The 15,760-nt window shown below is 35.4% G+C and overlaps 1 protein-coding gene across 4 annotated transcripts in view; it reads right to left on the minus strand.

The window, feature by feature from the left end:
* mctp1 (multiple C2 and transmembrane domain containing 1) overlaps positions 1-15,760 on the minus strand; it is a 142,574-nt gene that overhangs the window by 64,935 nt on the left and 61,879 nt on the right. For all 4 annotated transcript variants that reach the window (XM_020706014.2, XM_020706013.2, XM_004072648.4 and 1 more), the window contains exons 3-5: positions 2,059-2,201; positions 1,590-1,669; positions 192-303 (exon numbers count right to left, since the gene is read on the minus strand). In XM_020706014.2, coding sequence (XP_020561673.1) covers positions 192-303; positions 1,590-1,669; positions 2,059-2,201 — 335 coding nt within the window. The remainder of the gene's footprint in view (positions 1-191; positions 304-1,589; positions 1,670-2,058; positions 2,202-15,760) is intronic.

The raw sequence follows: 15,760 nt of genomic DNA on the forward strand, positions 1-15,760 counted from the left end.
TTCAATTCATAATAACATTTATTAGCAATAAATAAAGAATGTAAACCTATAAATACAGGCTGTCTTGTTTGGATCATGACTGAACAGCTTTTGGAATTTAATAAAGGCCAATGTTATATGAGGAAAACCTTCAGGAGCCCATCTCTTTTGCATGACAACATTCATGAGAAGACAGCTGACAGATTTCTTACTGCATCTCTTATGTCTCCCTCCTTCGGCGACAGATTGACGGCTAGTTCCAGGCTGCCTAAGTTATGTTCAGGGTACTGAGGGTCCTTTAGGTCAAGTGTCACGTCCAATGTCCTAGAGAAATGCAATCATACATAACATAAGTGGTCACCTCTTTTTTCATCTATGTAAATACACATTACATGACTTCCTCACAAAAACAAAACATCTTAAATTAAATGTAAAACCTTCAGAAGAACAATTACATTTTCTGGAAAACTGAAAACAAAGTAAGTTTTAATTATAACCAATAATTTTTATGATATTCCATGGCATGATATAAATGAATTTTTCAGTGCTTTTACTGCAGGGATTTATGGATTTGATCAATTCTTTAACACAAAACACAAATCAAACTGCTTATGAACAACAGAAGAAGCTGCTTTTAAATTAGACTTTTAATATCTATTCTGTGTAAAAGGGCTAAACAAAATCTGCCTTGATTGTTTTACATGCACAGCTAAATATCACGTTAACTATTTAAAGTCTCAAGTAGCAATCCTGGATTTATTAAAAAAAAAAAAGATTTTTCTGCTGTGATAACTGAAAATGCGCTTTGCCAAGATGGATTTAAAACAGTAACAGCGGAAAAAATGAAAACTTTTAGAAATGTATACTTGGAGAAAAACAAAGCTAATTCGATTATGAGGTCATAAACTACTTTCTTATATTCTAAGTAACCATAAATATAAAAAAAGGTTTTAAAAACAATGACAAATAGACTGAGACACAGCTTCCAGCTTCTACCCCAGAGCTGTAGTCTCCATCAGCCCCCCCCCCCCCCCCCGCTTTCCATCTCCCCACTGACTTATTATTATTGTAAATCTTATTCATCACAGACACCCCTCAGTACAACACACTACTATATGTGCAATAAAGCTGTTTATTTATCATGACATTCTTATTTAAAACTTCTTAACGTTTTTTACGGATTTTCTATATTCTTGTATTGTTTTTTATTTATTCTTTGATGTTTACTTCTTTTTGACTGAGTGCCAACAGAATTTCGTTGTAGAAATACACTGACAATAAGAAACTGTGAATCTTTCAATTTGAATTGAATATAAGCTCATAAAAAACCTTCCAAGGTCTGCCACTAGAGGGAAGCCTCGGACTACATCCAATCAAAGGGACTTCTTTCAAATTAACATGCAACACTCTAAAATCGAAGTTCTTAACCTCATCCTTTATTTATCAATTACCAGGAGGATTCAGCAAATAATACAATATATTAGGTGTAATCAGCTGTAAGAAGGATAGGATGACAGTTTATTATAGAGGAAGGAAATAGAATAACAAAAAGTGTTGAAGAGTTAGATAATTAAAAATAACCATAAATAAGTAAATAAAATTAGAAAGACCTTTGATGTTCCAGTGACTCAAGATGCAGATAAGCTGAGCCCATAAAATCATCCTGGAACCCAAAGTCGTAGTCAAAGACCTACAGAAAGACAGAACATCGATCCATCAGTAGGGGGCGCTAACTCCATGCTTTTGTTTTTAACCAATAAAACACAATCTAAATAACATCTGACAGGTATCCAATCAAATGTGAAAACCTTTTTCCAGAACATTTACATCAATGCATTCTTTTGTTTGAAAATAACACTTAGAGGGAAAAAGACTAAATGCTTTTTTACAGATCCTTTTTTTTTCAATTTGTAAGATTTTTTTCAACAACGATAGGAAGCTTCTAAAATATAATAACATCATATAATATTCCTCATCTTTCCTGGTTATATTTTAATAGAATTTAAAGTAAATAAAAAAAAAACCTCTCTTGAAGACACTTTTTGCAGAGTGACAGGAGAAGCTCTGAAACTACTGTACCTTGACATACAGCGGGTCCCTCAGGGTTTCCACCAGAAGGCATATTCTCTCATCCCAAACTGGGTTGAGATTTTTATGGATGGTCTTGCTTCGAAACACTTCCTTTCCTGCAATTTTAAACTTTACATATGGGTCACTGGTCCCTGTGGAGAAAGTGTTGCAAACAAAAGGACGAACTGTTAAAAAAAAAAAAAAAACAGATTAAAATGACCACAAGTGCCAGACACCTCAAAAGTGTTACCTGAAATTGTGTCAGAGTGCTCACTATGTATGTGAGGTTAAATCTTGACAATGTCAGTAATAATAAAAGCTCTTTATTTTAATTTTTAATCAAAGATTCTAAGCAAATATTGTCAATCTTTGCAATGAAAAAGGAACAACAGGAGATAAAAATTGAAATATAACACAAACCCCTCCAAATTTACATAAAAGGACACCCGTAACATTTGCCTATCAATTTTGAATCATACTGTTTTAGTGCTCAACCCCGGGTCCATAAACCTTGAAATAAGCAACTGGCCTGGGAAACAGAGGAATCAGTTGTTTAAGTTCAAGCAGAACAGAGGTCATAATATTAATAAGAACACAAAGACTGATGCAGATTTACACGTCTGCATCAATAAAAACACCACTTTGGTACCAGATTTTTCTCTGACCCCTTTTGTTAGAGTCAGATACACTGATAAATGCTGTGATCTTTCTCTGAAGGGTCTTGCTTTAGGACATTCAAAGGCTGGATCGACTTTGACAGTTACTGTATTTAACTCATATCAAGCCATGCATCCTTGAAAGTTTAAGAAAATGTATATACATGTATGAATGTATTCAGTATAGTTCCATTGAAACACAGATACATTCAGTCTTAATAGAAGGAATATATTTACATAAAGTTTAAAAATAATTCTCTGAGCCATTTTTAATTCAATCTTTTTCAGACATCAGCGCTTGTATGAAAGCTTTTAAAAGCAGTACTTTAGAAATATTCTACAAGAAATTATATTTTATATGAGATCTGATAAGTTTTTATTTTTTGTTTTTTAACATGATTTGAGAAAATACAGAGGTATAGAGAAGTTTAGCAAAGGTTTGATAAGAAAAACATTCACCTTAACACATTGTTTTGGGTTGGTTTCTATGTTTGTATTGAAGCATTGCAATGTTGAAGAACCCTTCAGGTTCTAACACTTTCTCTATGTGTTTTAGTAGCTATTTCTATGACATTTTGCATTCTTTCATTTTTATTCGCCCTTTACCGATTACGAATCCTGCTTTTGGTGCTTCAATTTAGAAAATACAGACTGAAGAGAAGGGGTCCCCACTCATTTTTGAGGTAAAAAGGAATGGTAATTGTTGAAATAATCATTAATCTTTTTTAACTTTCTCTGCATCATGTCTCAGTGGGTCAATATTCCCCAGACACACATCACTGACTCAGAGTCTTTGCATCCTACAGCTTTATGGGCCCATAAACACATGCAGGCTGGAAAGTATAAAATTGAAAAGACTTGTGAGTAAAGGAGGAGGCTGGCGGAAAATGAACAAAGGAGAGTGATGGAGGGAGAAAAAATGTCCCCTTGGACATTCACCATCACTCTGCATGACTCATGTCAGATGCAGGCTCGAGTCTATAAAGAACCAGCTGATGTATGCAGCAATTAAAAATAGCTGGTTTAGAAGATCAATAAAACAGGTAGTGTAAAATCAATAGGTTCTAAGGAAAAGAATCACGAGTGACATGAAGTCCAAAAAAAACAAATGGGAGTCCGATCTGTTGATCTAATGAATGGTGATACTCAGGGACGATAGAAAGAAAGCTGTGAAACTGAGGTGCAGCATAAGACTGGGCTTGAGTAGTAAATGATACTGATCCACTGTATTTAGGGATATTTAACTAAAAAATTGTAAAGGAAGTGGCTTTTACCCAACATTTGACTCTGGATACAAAAATTCAGAACCTTAGTGGGGGAAAAAAATTCCTCTTGAAGGCAGGGATTATGTTGTTTCTGTATTGCTGATGATACATTTAACAGCCTCTCTGTCATACGGAGTGCCTCAGGGCTCAATGTTTGGACCTCTGCTGTACATGCTCCCTCTAGGTGAGATCATACACATTAATAATGTCTCATTTTACAGTTGTCCCGATGACACAGAATTTTATGTAACTGTCACAAAACAACCATGGTCCTTAGACCCCCCTTTACTGCTGCAGATCAGCAAAACCATTCAATCATGAGCGATTCCCTAAAACCTGAGCCTTAGTGCTCACATTAAAACCACAACCAAACTGATCTTTTACCAAACAAATCAAATAGAGAAGAAGTTCAAGAGATTTCTTACCAGAAATAGGCAAAAATTCACCATATGAACAATGCTGTGTAATTGTAAAAATCAATTATATATCTAATGTACATTTACTTATGTTTTAGGAGACACCCGAGTTATTTCTCAAAACCTTGCTGGTTAGGTGAAAGTAATTTTATGACAACCCTGCCAGCAGTACAAATAATTCTAGACTTGAGCATAACTTCGAAAATGGTGTTTTGTTTGCCGTTGGCACTTCAGCTTCTTGAGAAACTACTGAGACCATCAGCACTCACACATTTATCTCACAGACACACAGACTGGCCTGGCCGTAAAAGCTGTGCTCTGAGTAAGCCTCACAGCCATTCCAAACACCTGAAAATGCAGCAGCAGTCCGCTTAAAAGCTCTAACTGTGATCTAAACGCAAACAAAAGTCAATTATTAGACCAACACTAGATCGCTCTTCTTTCCATTTAATACCATTATAAACCCTGTTAAAAAAGCTCAAATGACCAGACTTCCATCTAGAACTCAAAGCTTTAATTACAGTTCAAGCCAATACTTGGAAGGTAAGTGATGTAGCAAAATGGCCTTTTATTCCTTGGTTTCACAATCAGACACATCTTGTCTCCAGAGCAGTATTAACAGTGGGGTGGGAGTGGAAAATCTTTAAGTGTACTTTAAAACAAAGAAGTTCAATCCACCGCTAATGTACTCATGGATTTTCACAATGGGAATTTCATTAAATGTGGCTTTAGGGCTGATAGAATTTATCAAAAACACAACATTCCCTCACAGGCTTTTCAAACTTTACAGCTCTAATGGTTTTATTTATTGTTTTATTTTTATTTTAACAGAGGGAAAGTGTATTTTTCTCTATACTTACCGGTACTTTAAAAAAAATATTTTTCCATATTACCAACTGATATACTTTCCATGAAGCTGTTTTTTTTAACTCCAAACAACGTAATAAAAAAAACACAAGAAAGAAATCTGTCTGATGGATTCCCACATGTTTAAAACCATTTTCCAAGAAAAACAAATAAACAGAAATTAATAAAACGTACAGTTGACAGTTTCCAATTGATTGTTTAATTGTATTATTTTTTGTTACGCTGTTTATTCCAGATCTTTCAATTTTTCTGCCTCACTAAAACATATTTTGCCTCTGTATGCAACTGTGCCCAGTGACAGACTGGCGACCTGTCCAGGCTGTTTCCCGCCTCGCCCAACAGTAGCCAGACAGGCTCCGGCATCCCCATGACCCCAAAAGGGATATAACAGGTTAGAAAAATGGATGGATGGATGCATGGATGGATGGAAGAAACTGTGGCAATGTGTAAAGAACGGTTTGAAAGTTTAAAGTTTTAAAACTAGAACCACATAGAAATAACAGGTAGACACGGTAGAGAGGTAACAGGACACAGAAAATAAAATGTAGAAAATGTATAGCAAAAACAATGGTTGTGTCCAAATTCCTTCCCTACTCACTACATAGTGCACTATAGAGTGTTCGCTATTTTGTAGTGCTGTACGAATCTTTTCATTCATTTATTTTTTTCCGTTTATCCCTTTTGGGGTCACGGGGCTGCTGGAGCCTATCCCGGCCACTTATGGGCGAAGGCAGGAAACACCCTGGACAGGTCGCCAGTCTGTCGCAGGGTCACACATATCACACACCCATTCACACTCACATTTACACCTATCGACAATTTAGAGTGACCAATTAACCTATGAATCATGTTTTTGGACGGTGGGAGGAAGCCGGAGTCCCGCGAGAAAACCCACACATGCACGTGGAGAACACGTGGAGCCCGCCGTCTGAATCTACTATTGCAAAATACATATATATATTTATATATATATATTTATACATATATATTTCCCAGAAGTCTGTGCGAAAAACCAGTGTGCATGGATGCTCACTAGAATGGCAAATATAGACCACAATTAGAACAATTTTTGCCAAAAAATCTCATTTAAATGTGTAATTTAATAAACCATCATAGTTTTTATCTTCAGAAGACAGTGGATTCATAAATGATTGTGGCAAACGCTCATTTCAATTAGATTTTAACTCCATGAAATCAATGACGTCATATTTGCCGTATAAAAAAAAACTGTAGAGAGCATGTTGTCCAAATTGCTTTTACAATGCAGGGAACTACATAGTCCCGCACTGTTTCGTTTTTAGTAGTTAGGGATTAGGGTGGGAATTTGGGTATAGACAATATAAGTATAAGTGGAATGTTTTTAAACTATGAATCATCACATCAACTACAAATTTATTTGAAAAAAACCATTATTTATTATTTATATACTATGTTTTCTGTCTGAAGGAACCTTGTAAGCAGGTACCCAATGCTTAATTGGTTTTATTGAATTCCCAATGTTATTTTAAATAAAAAGGACATCATAATAGTACACAATAATGCAAACAAACACTGACAAAACTGAAGAATTAAATGTTTTATACACAAACTAGAAAATTAATGACAAAAGATTAAAGTTCACAGCTCAAGCAGTGTTCAGCTGTGGTATTTTCAGATTTTTATTAGACAAGTACTTGTCATTATAAGAAGCACCAGAATTCATCATTCTCATATGATATAATGCAGGTGTCAGTGGAAAAGCAGACCTGTGCTGGAGGTCAAACAAAATAAAAAAATGAACAAATAATTCCTCTTCCCTTTCGACACAATATATTGAAAAAGTAAGCCATTCAAAATGGATTGTTAATGGCTAACGGGGTAAAAATGAAAACATAATCCTCTTTCCCCACACATATCTCCAAACAAATAACTATTCCGCTTACTGATTGTCATAATCAATCTGAAGATACTCCTCCCACATTCATGATCAATAGCTTCTCTGTCAGTACATGAAACACATAGCTCTGAATTATTTATTGATAATAAATGTAATTTCATCTCTTCAGAGGACAGTGTGAGATGACGCTCCTGAAATAACTGCTGCCCTCTGGGAAAGAAAAAGTAATGATTTCACTTCACATTGCTAGAAGAATCTGGTGCAGTAAAAATCCAGTATTTAAATATGCACAAATGGAAAAGTAATGCCTAAAATCAAATGCACTGCATAACTAGTATTGTTTATTATTACTGTTCTTGCACATTTTGGGTTTGCACGACATTTGTATTTTTATTTTTATTTTTGCACAGTTATATTTTATTAATGTTATGTGTGAATTTAGAGTTTCCTGTATATATCCTACTCTTATCTTTATTTTATTTTATTTAACTTAACCTTGACATTCGGAACAGACAGCAAAGTAAGAATTTCATTGTACAGGGAAACCCGTTTTTTAATGTGCATATGATAATAAACCCTTTGAATCTTGAACTATATAATGCCTATAGTCTAAAACTATTACTATAAAGAAACTGTTACATTATGTAATTTAAAAATATTGCATTAATAATCTCTAAATTGAGGACTTTTTGGTGATCTAAAAATACTAAGATGTTAGAAAGCACAATCCTGACAGTCTGAGCAGATCAATCATCTGCCTGTCAAACACTGGTTTTAAGAGCTGCACTGTGGTGGAGGCTCACTCTTGCTTGTCACTAGATGTGAGCACAGTAAATGTACAGAGACAAAGTCAAGCTCCCTATAAAACTCTATTCATGCCTTACTTGCACATCTGGAGAAAATCCAACTTAGATTTAAGGTGACTTGTGTGGGATTGCAAATGTGAGCCCTGAAGTGTTTGTGAGCACCTGGGCTGGATGTAAAGTCAGCACTGACGGATGGTTGCAGATCTGAGGGTTCCCATTACCCAGAATGCAATCTGTGAAAGGATGTAGTGGCCAGTGGCTGTGAGGATGAGGCACTTGATCACCAGAGTAGCACATAAACTCCAAACACACTTCAAAGCAATTAATGTTACTCACGGCAGTGTGCCTGTTATGAGAAGAGTCAATGCTCTAAATGAAATATCTGCAATGAATCTTCACTTATACTTATTATTAGACCATCTAATATCCCATAATATAGGAAAGTCCAGTTATGCAAGCAATATTTTTAAATCGGAACTAAAAAACAAAACAAAAAATGTTTTACTTTGTAAATTACCCAAAAAATGTATATAATTGATCATTGGCATGAGCATAATCAGAATTCTGTGACTATAGCTAACAAGTAAAGTCTGTTCATATTGTAGCTCAAAGGACAAATGCATCATTTGTCCTGTTAAAATATTACAAAGTATGCAACAAAACCAGAATATGTTATGCAAGACATCTAAAAAAATCAATTGACAAAAGATAAAAATAGAGAAAAATTGAAGTTATAGTTGTTGATCATTTTATTTAGATTTGGGGGCTATAAAATTGTTTTTCTTCAAATAAAATGCAGTGAAAGTTGCTAATAAAAAGTATGACTATAATATTATGAGCTACTCTCTTTTAAGCTTATATTGCTTCCTTTATTTGCATAGACAGTAATATACGGAAAAGGATTAGGGCCATGGAGAAAGAAAAAAAAGGGCATAGAAAATTCTGACTAATCTCAGAATTCTGACTTTTTTTCTCAGAATTCTGCCTTGTTTTCATCCGACATATTGTGTTTTCTAAGTATGGGTGACTGTAAAGGCCACCAATCTTTATTTTGACTTTATTAGAATATTTAGCTCTCAGGCGTCCTGTCACGTCGTTTTATATCTTTTTATTGTCTTATTGGCCGACATGCAGGACGGTGCTCCGTTTAAGGAGTATCTATTTTTATAACATTTAATACCAAACTATGCAGATTTGCTTCCTTGACATTTGCGTGAGTGTACAGGAGGCGCAGTTGCGGATGTCACATGACATGTCGGAGTGGCGTTGCGTATCCAAGGCAACCATCATCTCTTCCTCAGAGAGTACAGACAGAAAAAACAGCCATTTGTTGATTATTTTTAACACCCACATTAGCGAAGCTAACATCACGTGTATCGATGCTGCTACAATATTTACAGGGAATATGCTTTCATTTTTTGACAGGTGTAGTTTTGAGAGTTAGGGACAGTTTCAATGTAACGTCATCAGGTTGTTCTCCAAAATAAATCAGATAATTGACTCAATGTAGATCAGGATTTTCTAAGAATGCATTTTCACAGTCTATTCGGCTGCACCCGATTTCTCCCAGGTGTCAAATGTTGTCAAAGGTTTACACACAGCAATATGGAAGCTCCATGTTGGTCAAAGTTCTCATTTATCCAGGTGATGTCTTAAAACTGAGTCTTGGCATCTGGATTTCAAATCTTTCTTGGAAAAAAAAGATGGAACTCCAGATGCCAAGACTTAATTTTAAGACAAGAAGATTCTTATTTTCCTATATTTCTAGTGTGACAAATAAAAGACATTGATTTTTTTCAAAATTATTAATAGATTTTTCTTTTGTTCAGATTGATGTCATCGCTTTGGAGGATATTGCAATTCTGGGACAGAGACAAACACACACAATCACCATTCACACACTTTACATTAATCAACTTTAATGATGCAAGTGTTTTGGACTGATGGAAGAAGCTGCAGAAAACTTTGAACCAGCGCCCTCTTGCTATGAGGCACGCATGCTAACCAGTACGTCATTGTGCAGCTGTGAGAAGTTTATTTTGAAAATAAGACCATTCTAAGTTAAAAGCAGTTATTAGAAACAATATTGATTTGAGTGGTCGAAGCATGGTGGATTGGAACATGCTTCCTTCAACACAGAAACAGCACATGTATAAAGAAACAAAAATAAGTCATAATCTGTGAGTGTACATCCTTGTAACTTACTTTTCATAATACAAACTAAACAGTAAATGTTCAAAACGGGATAAATGGTTGCAATGTTATAATTTATAAACTGGAATGTTTCTATAAAAATGTACGAATAAAGGTTTTTCTTCTGAAATGTTTTTGTATGAATTTATTGGAACCATAACACCTTTTTTCAAATCAAATCAAATCAAACTTTATTTATAAAGCACTTTTCATATAAAAATATAACACAAAGTGCTTTACATTAAAACAACAAAATATAAAAACAAGCAAGCATTAATAAATAAAAAAATAAATAATAGGGTCCCCCTCCCCGTACCTAGCCCCCCATGCCTTTCACACCTCCCACTCTCTAACTGATGGGAAATGACAATGAAAAATAGGCTGTAAAACATATGCTGAGCACAAAAACATGATGCGGGAAACGCTAGTAATTGGAACCTCCCCCCCTGTGAACAGCCGCATAGACAGCCAAATGCAACATCACAGGCGGGGACCACTCCACCACAGCTAAGCGGTGATGCAGGTCCCCACCCAGAGCCGCAGTGGCTGAACAGCAGCCATCCCAGAGGGAGAGGTTCCAGCTGAGGAAGCACCGGAAATAAAAATGAATAAAAATGAGAATCAAAAAGTAAACATATTGATAAAAACGATAAAACGTTGAAATAAGGTAAATTAAAATAACACGTTAAAAATCCGGTTCAAGTTCATAAAACAAGATAAAATGGATAAAGAAATAAAATAAAAATAGAAAATACACATAGATAAATAACTGAATAAATAAATAAAAGTATTAAAATAAATAAATAAAAAATAAAAATTAGCTAAAAGCCAGGTTAAAAAGATGGGTCTTGAGCCTTTTCTTAAAAGTATCAATGCTCTCTGCGGCTCTCAGGCTCTCTGGCAGACTGTTCCATAAACGGGGACTATAGTGCTGAAATGCAGCTTCTCCATAGGTTTTAGTTTTTACAGTTGGAATGGTTAACAGACCAGTGCCAGAGGATCTCAGGGTCCGCGAGGGTTCATATCTTACTAAAAGATCTGATAAATAAGAAAGCGCAAGACCGTTAAGACATTTAAAAACTGTTAAAAGTATCTTAAAATCAATCCTGAAGCATATGGGGAGCCAATGCAGGGATTTTAAAATTGGGGTGATGTGAGCTCGCCTCCTGGTCTTTGTAAGAACTCGTGCAGCAGAGTTCTGGAGAAGCTGAAGGTTCCTAATATTTGTTTTTGGAAGACCAGCAAGCAGGGCGTTACAGTAATCAATTTTACTCATGATAAAAGCATGCATTAGCATCTCCATATTAGCAAGAGAGAGCAGTGGGCGGACTCTAGCCAGATTTTTGAGATGATAAAAACCAGTTTTAACCACCTGTTTTATATGTGGGATAAAAGTCAGCTTAGAGTCAAAGATAACGCCCAGGTTTCTGACTGCTTCCGAATGACTTAAGGAAAGTTCCTGTAGCTTCAGAAACTGTTTCTCTCTCTTGGCTTCAGGACCAATAACTAAAATTTCAGTTTTTTCCTGGTTGAGCTGCAGAAAATTATTTGCCATCCATAATTTTACATCTAAAATATAGTTAAAAAGTGCTTCTATTGGTCTTGTGTCATCAGGAGACATAGCTATGTACAGCTGGGTATCATCAGCATAGCTATGAAAACTGATGTTGTGGCTCCTGACATTCCCCAGAGGAAGCATGTAAATGTTAAAAAGCAAGGGCCCCAGGATGGAACCTTGAGGCACACCACAATTAATTTCATGGACTGCAGAAAAGTGTGTGTCCATGCTTACCATAAAGCTTCTCTCCATGAGATACGACTCGAACCACTTGAGAACAGTCCCTGAAAGGCCAAGACTTTTAAGTCTGTTTACAAGGATCAGGTGATCAACAGTATCAAATGCTGCACTTAGATCTAACAGAACTAGTACTGAGATCTGACCTGAATCCAAGGCACACCTGAGATCATTAACAATTTTTAACAAGGCTGTCTCTGTGCTGTGGTTCGTCCTAAAGCCAGACTGGTTTATCCCAAAAATGTTTTGTAAGAGAAACTCATTTAGCTGAATAAAAACAAGTTTTTCTAAAACCTTACTTAAAAATGACAAGTTGGACACAGGTCTGTAGTTATTAAAAACTGAAGGGTCTAAATTCGTTTTCTTGAGTAACTGTTTCGTTTTAAAGGCAGCAGGAAAAATACCCGTCTGTAGAGAGGAGTTCATGATATTTAAAATCTCACTCTCAAAAGACCCATAAAATGATTTAAAAAGTGAAGGATGGGGTCTAAAAAACAAGTTGTTGGATTAACTTGGGAGAAAACTCGACCAAGTGTTGCAGCTTCAACCAGGTCAAAACTGTCCAGTGCTTCCTCAGGTAAAATCAAGCCAACATTGCCAATAAAAAGGCTTTTCTGTCCTTTTATGATGTTCACTCTGACAGAATCAATCTTGCTCCTGAAGTGGTCTGCAAAGTCCTCACACAATGAGGCGTAGGCTGGCATTGTGTTTTTATTCACATTTGAGTTAAAGATTCAATTGTGGTGAAAAGGATTCTGGGGTTATTTTTATTTACAGAAATGATGTTCGCAAAATATGAATTTCTGGTCTGCTTTACTGTTTGATTATATAGTTTTAGTTGGTTTTGGTATAATAGTTTATTTCAAGTTTGTGTTTTCTCCAAAGTCTTTCGGCAGATCTGCAACGTCTCTTCAATTGTTTAATTTCCTCATTTCTCCAAGGAGGCGTGGGTTTGATTCTTATCTTCTTAGATTTTAGAGGAGCAACAGTTTCATAACAGTACCATATGGGTGAGTTAAACAAGAGTTCCCAACATTTACAAGGGCAGAACACTTGTAATGCAAGCAACTGAATATTTCATAAGGATAATGTAGTTGATTTAATACTGATTGATCTTAGGTTACTATCATTTGATGTATTTGTTATGGAAATACTGAAAATTAAAAGTAACAAAATAATGAGAAAAGAATGAGTTTAATTATACATATTTCTTTAAATTTCACAGAAATAAGAGCCTAGAGGCTCCAGCAGCCCAGTGATCCCAAAAGGGACAAACGGGTTCAAAAGATGAATAAAAAAAGAAAAAACACTCAAATTAGAAGAAAAAGATGTCAGTTATCTGCAGGTATTCTCAGATATGTACCATCGCACATATAAGAAAAAAAAAAAACCACAAAATTAAAAAGAAATTTAAAAAAATAAATAAAGATTACTTGACAGCAGTGATAGCAACAAACAAAAAACCCAAAGTTAGACCAAATGTATAACAGAACAGAATGAAATAAAACTTGATCGATTCCATAACAGTTAAATTATCTTGTTACCATAGCTCCAATAAAATGACATAAATAAAAAACATCAAAATAAATGCTTAAAAATAACAACAAGTGTCCAGTGAGATAATGTAGAGGCTAGCATCTGATGAGAAGAAATCTCAGCAAAAGGAATTCTTTTCTACAATGACGTGTTGCAGACTCCACAGTAAGGGATATGAAGTGCCATTTCTAGATCCTCCAAAGCAATGACATCACTGTCAATCTGCACAAAAGAAAAATAAATTAGTTTTAAAAAATAAATTAGTTTTATTTGATGTCACAGAGAACATATAGAAGAAAAAAAAAAAAAAAAAGTCCAGTAGTCATTTAAGAAGCGTATACAAAAAAGTGATAAGCTTCTTTCTGTGTGCAAACATTTGACAAATGTAATTGGTGGCCATTTATGTGCCCACTAAAACTGGACAAATGTGGTTAAACAGGTGAATCCGAACGAACTATGAAAATTCAGCTGAGAGAAAATAGAAGACTACAAAAGAGTCAGTCATCTGATATTGCAGATATACGTACATGATGACTTAACATTCAAGCTTCCCGGTGCTTCAAAAACCCCCGCCCTGTTAAAAAAAAACAAAAAAAAAAAAACAAGAAACTGTACCCTATAAAGTTTTTAACGGTGCCGATAGCGTCGCTAATGTGGATGCTAATGGGCTTTGAAAAGGGTAAACACATTGCTGCGGTTCTGTTCCACGAAGAAGAAACACCGGTTCCCATGAATACGCAACGGTACTCTGAGGTGTCTTGTGATTTCCATTTCCTGACCATTATTTAAACTCGCGCAAATACAGAATAGCAAAAACTGTGTTGTATTAAATGTTATGAAAGGTTATATTAGGTCGTATGCAGGGTGTTTGTTTGGCAATGATATAATAAAAAGAGACGTGTCACGTGAAGAGAAGGCTGAAAACTGAATGTTATTGTATTGTGTAAAGATGGGTGGGTATCATGCATAGTAAAACATGACAATCGAGAGTATTTTCTGAAGGCTATAAAAAAAAAAAAATAAATAAAAAAAAAAAAAAAAAAAAAAAAAAGAGATTTTAAGGCAGTTGTTGATATAAACAGGCACGACAATGGGAGTGCTAAACACATCTGGACAAAGCCCTTTTTCTGCAACAGCCATGCAGGGCTTTGCATAGTAAAGGCCAGCAGGCTATGCTGCCCTTTCATTTACAAGATCCAGTTAAAAACAATTACTTTTTTTTATTTACCTTCTGTTCTTCCATTAGCGAAATGACCTCCTCCGGCAAGCGTTGGCTTGAGAATGCAAAAAAAACACTTACAGACGTCAATTTAGTTGGTTTCACTCCTGCAGCTCCTCGAATGAAGGATGTGGCTCACATGCATCAGTAGCACATAATTCTGAGATTAAAGTCAGAATTTTCTATGTCCTTTTTTTTTTTCCCCTCTTTCTCCATGGCCCTAATCCTCTTCTGTAGAACTACATTGGTTATCATGAAGGCAAAAAGAAAAAGAAATAATTTTAAACACTCGTTAAGTGTAGAAATATAAGGAGTTATATTCTGTAAGGATTTCGGATTTTAGTTCTTTACTTTTCTTTTATTCAAATTTAGATTGACCTTTATGTTCAGGAAGTCTACCTCATTTGTTTGGATTCCATTGCCTTTCAAACGCACACCTGCTTTTCATTTGTAATTCACCACAGCTGCTTTCTGTTAGCTTCATTACTTTCTGGAGTTAGTGTCACTGCTTCAGTTTGGTATCAGATCTTTTTGGCTGTTGAAATAACCAGGTTTTTGTTGAATTCATGGATTTATAGTATTTAGGCCGTCATCTTTGGGCAGGGCACTCCTGCTATCCTCATCCCGCATGCAATATTTAGTGCATGAATGTGAATATTTGAAGCAATCTTACTAATAAGTTCCTTTGGATAAAACATCTTCAACATTAAACTTGAGTCATGAAAAATACTTTCAACTGAGCCTTTATTTTCTGGAATTTTCTTCATAATGAGTTCTATTGTATTCATTGGTGAGCCTAGTGACAGAAAGTAAAGCTTGAAGGCCTGTGACTGCCTATGTGTAGAAACAGAAACCAGATGCTAAAGTTGCACATAAGTAGTTTTTTTTTTTTTAACAGAATGAAAATAAACATTGGCAAAGGGTGCGGAAGATTTTTTTATTCTGAATTGTTCTCTGTCCTGGGTTGTTGACAAGCCTAACCTTCTAGTACCTCACAGTCGAGGGGCAGGCAAAGGGTAATGTGTTTCCAGCTGAGGTCTGACAACTAAGACAAGACTGCCTCAGGAATTTTGCTGATGAGG

The sequence above is a fragment of the Oryzias latipes genome, chromosome 9 (genome assembly GCF_002234675.1).
Source record: "Oryzias latipes chromosome 9, ASM223467v1".
Taxonomy (NCBI): domain Eukaryota; kingdom Metazoa; phylum Chordata; class Actinopteri; order Beloniformes; family Adrianichthyidae; genus Oryzias; species Oryzias latipes.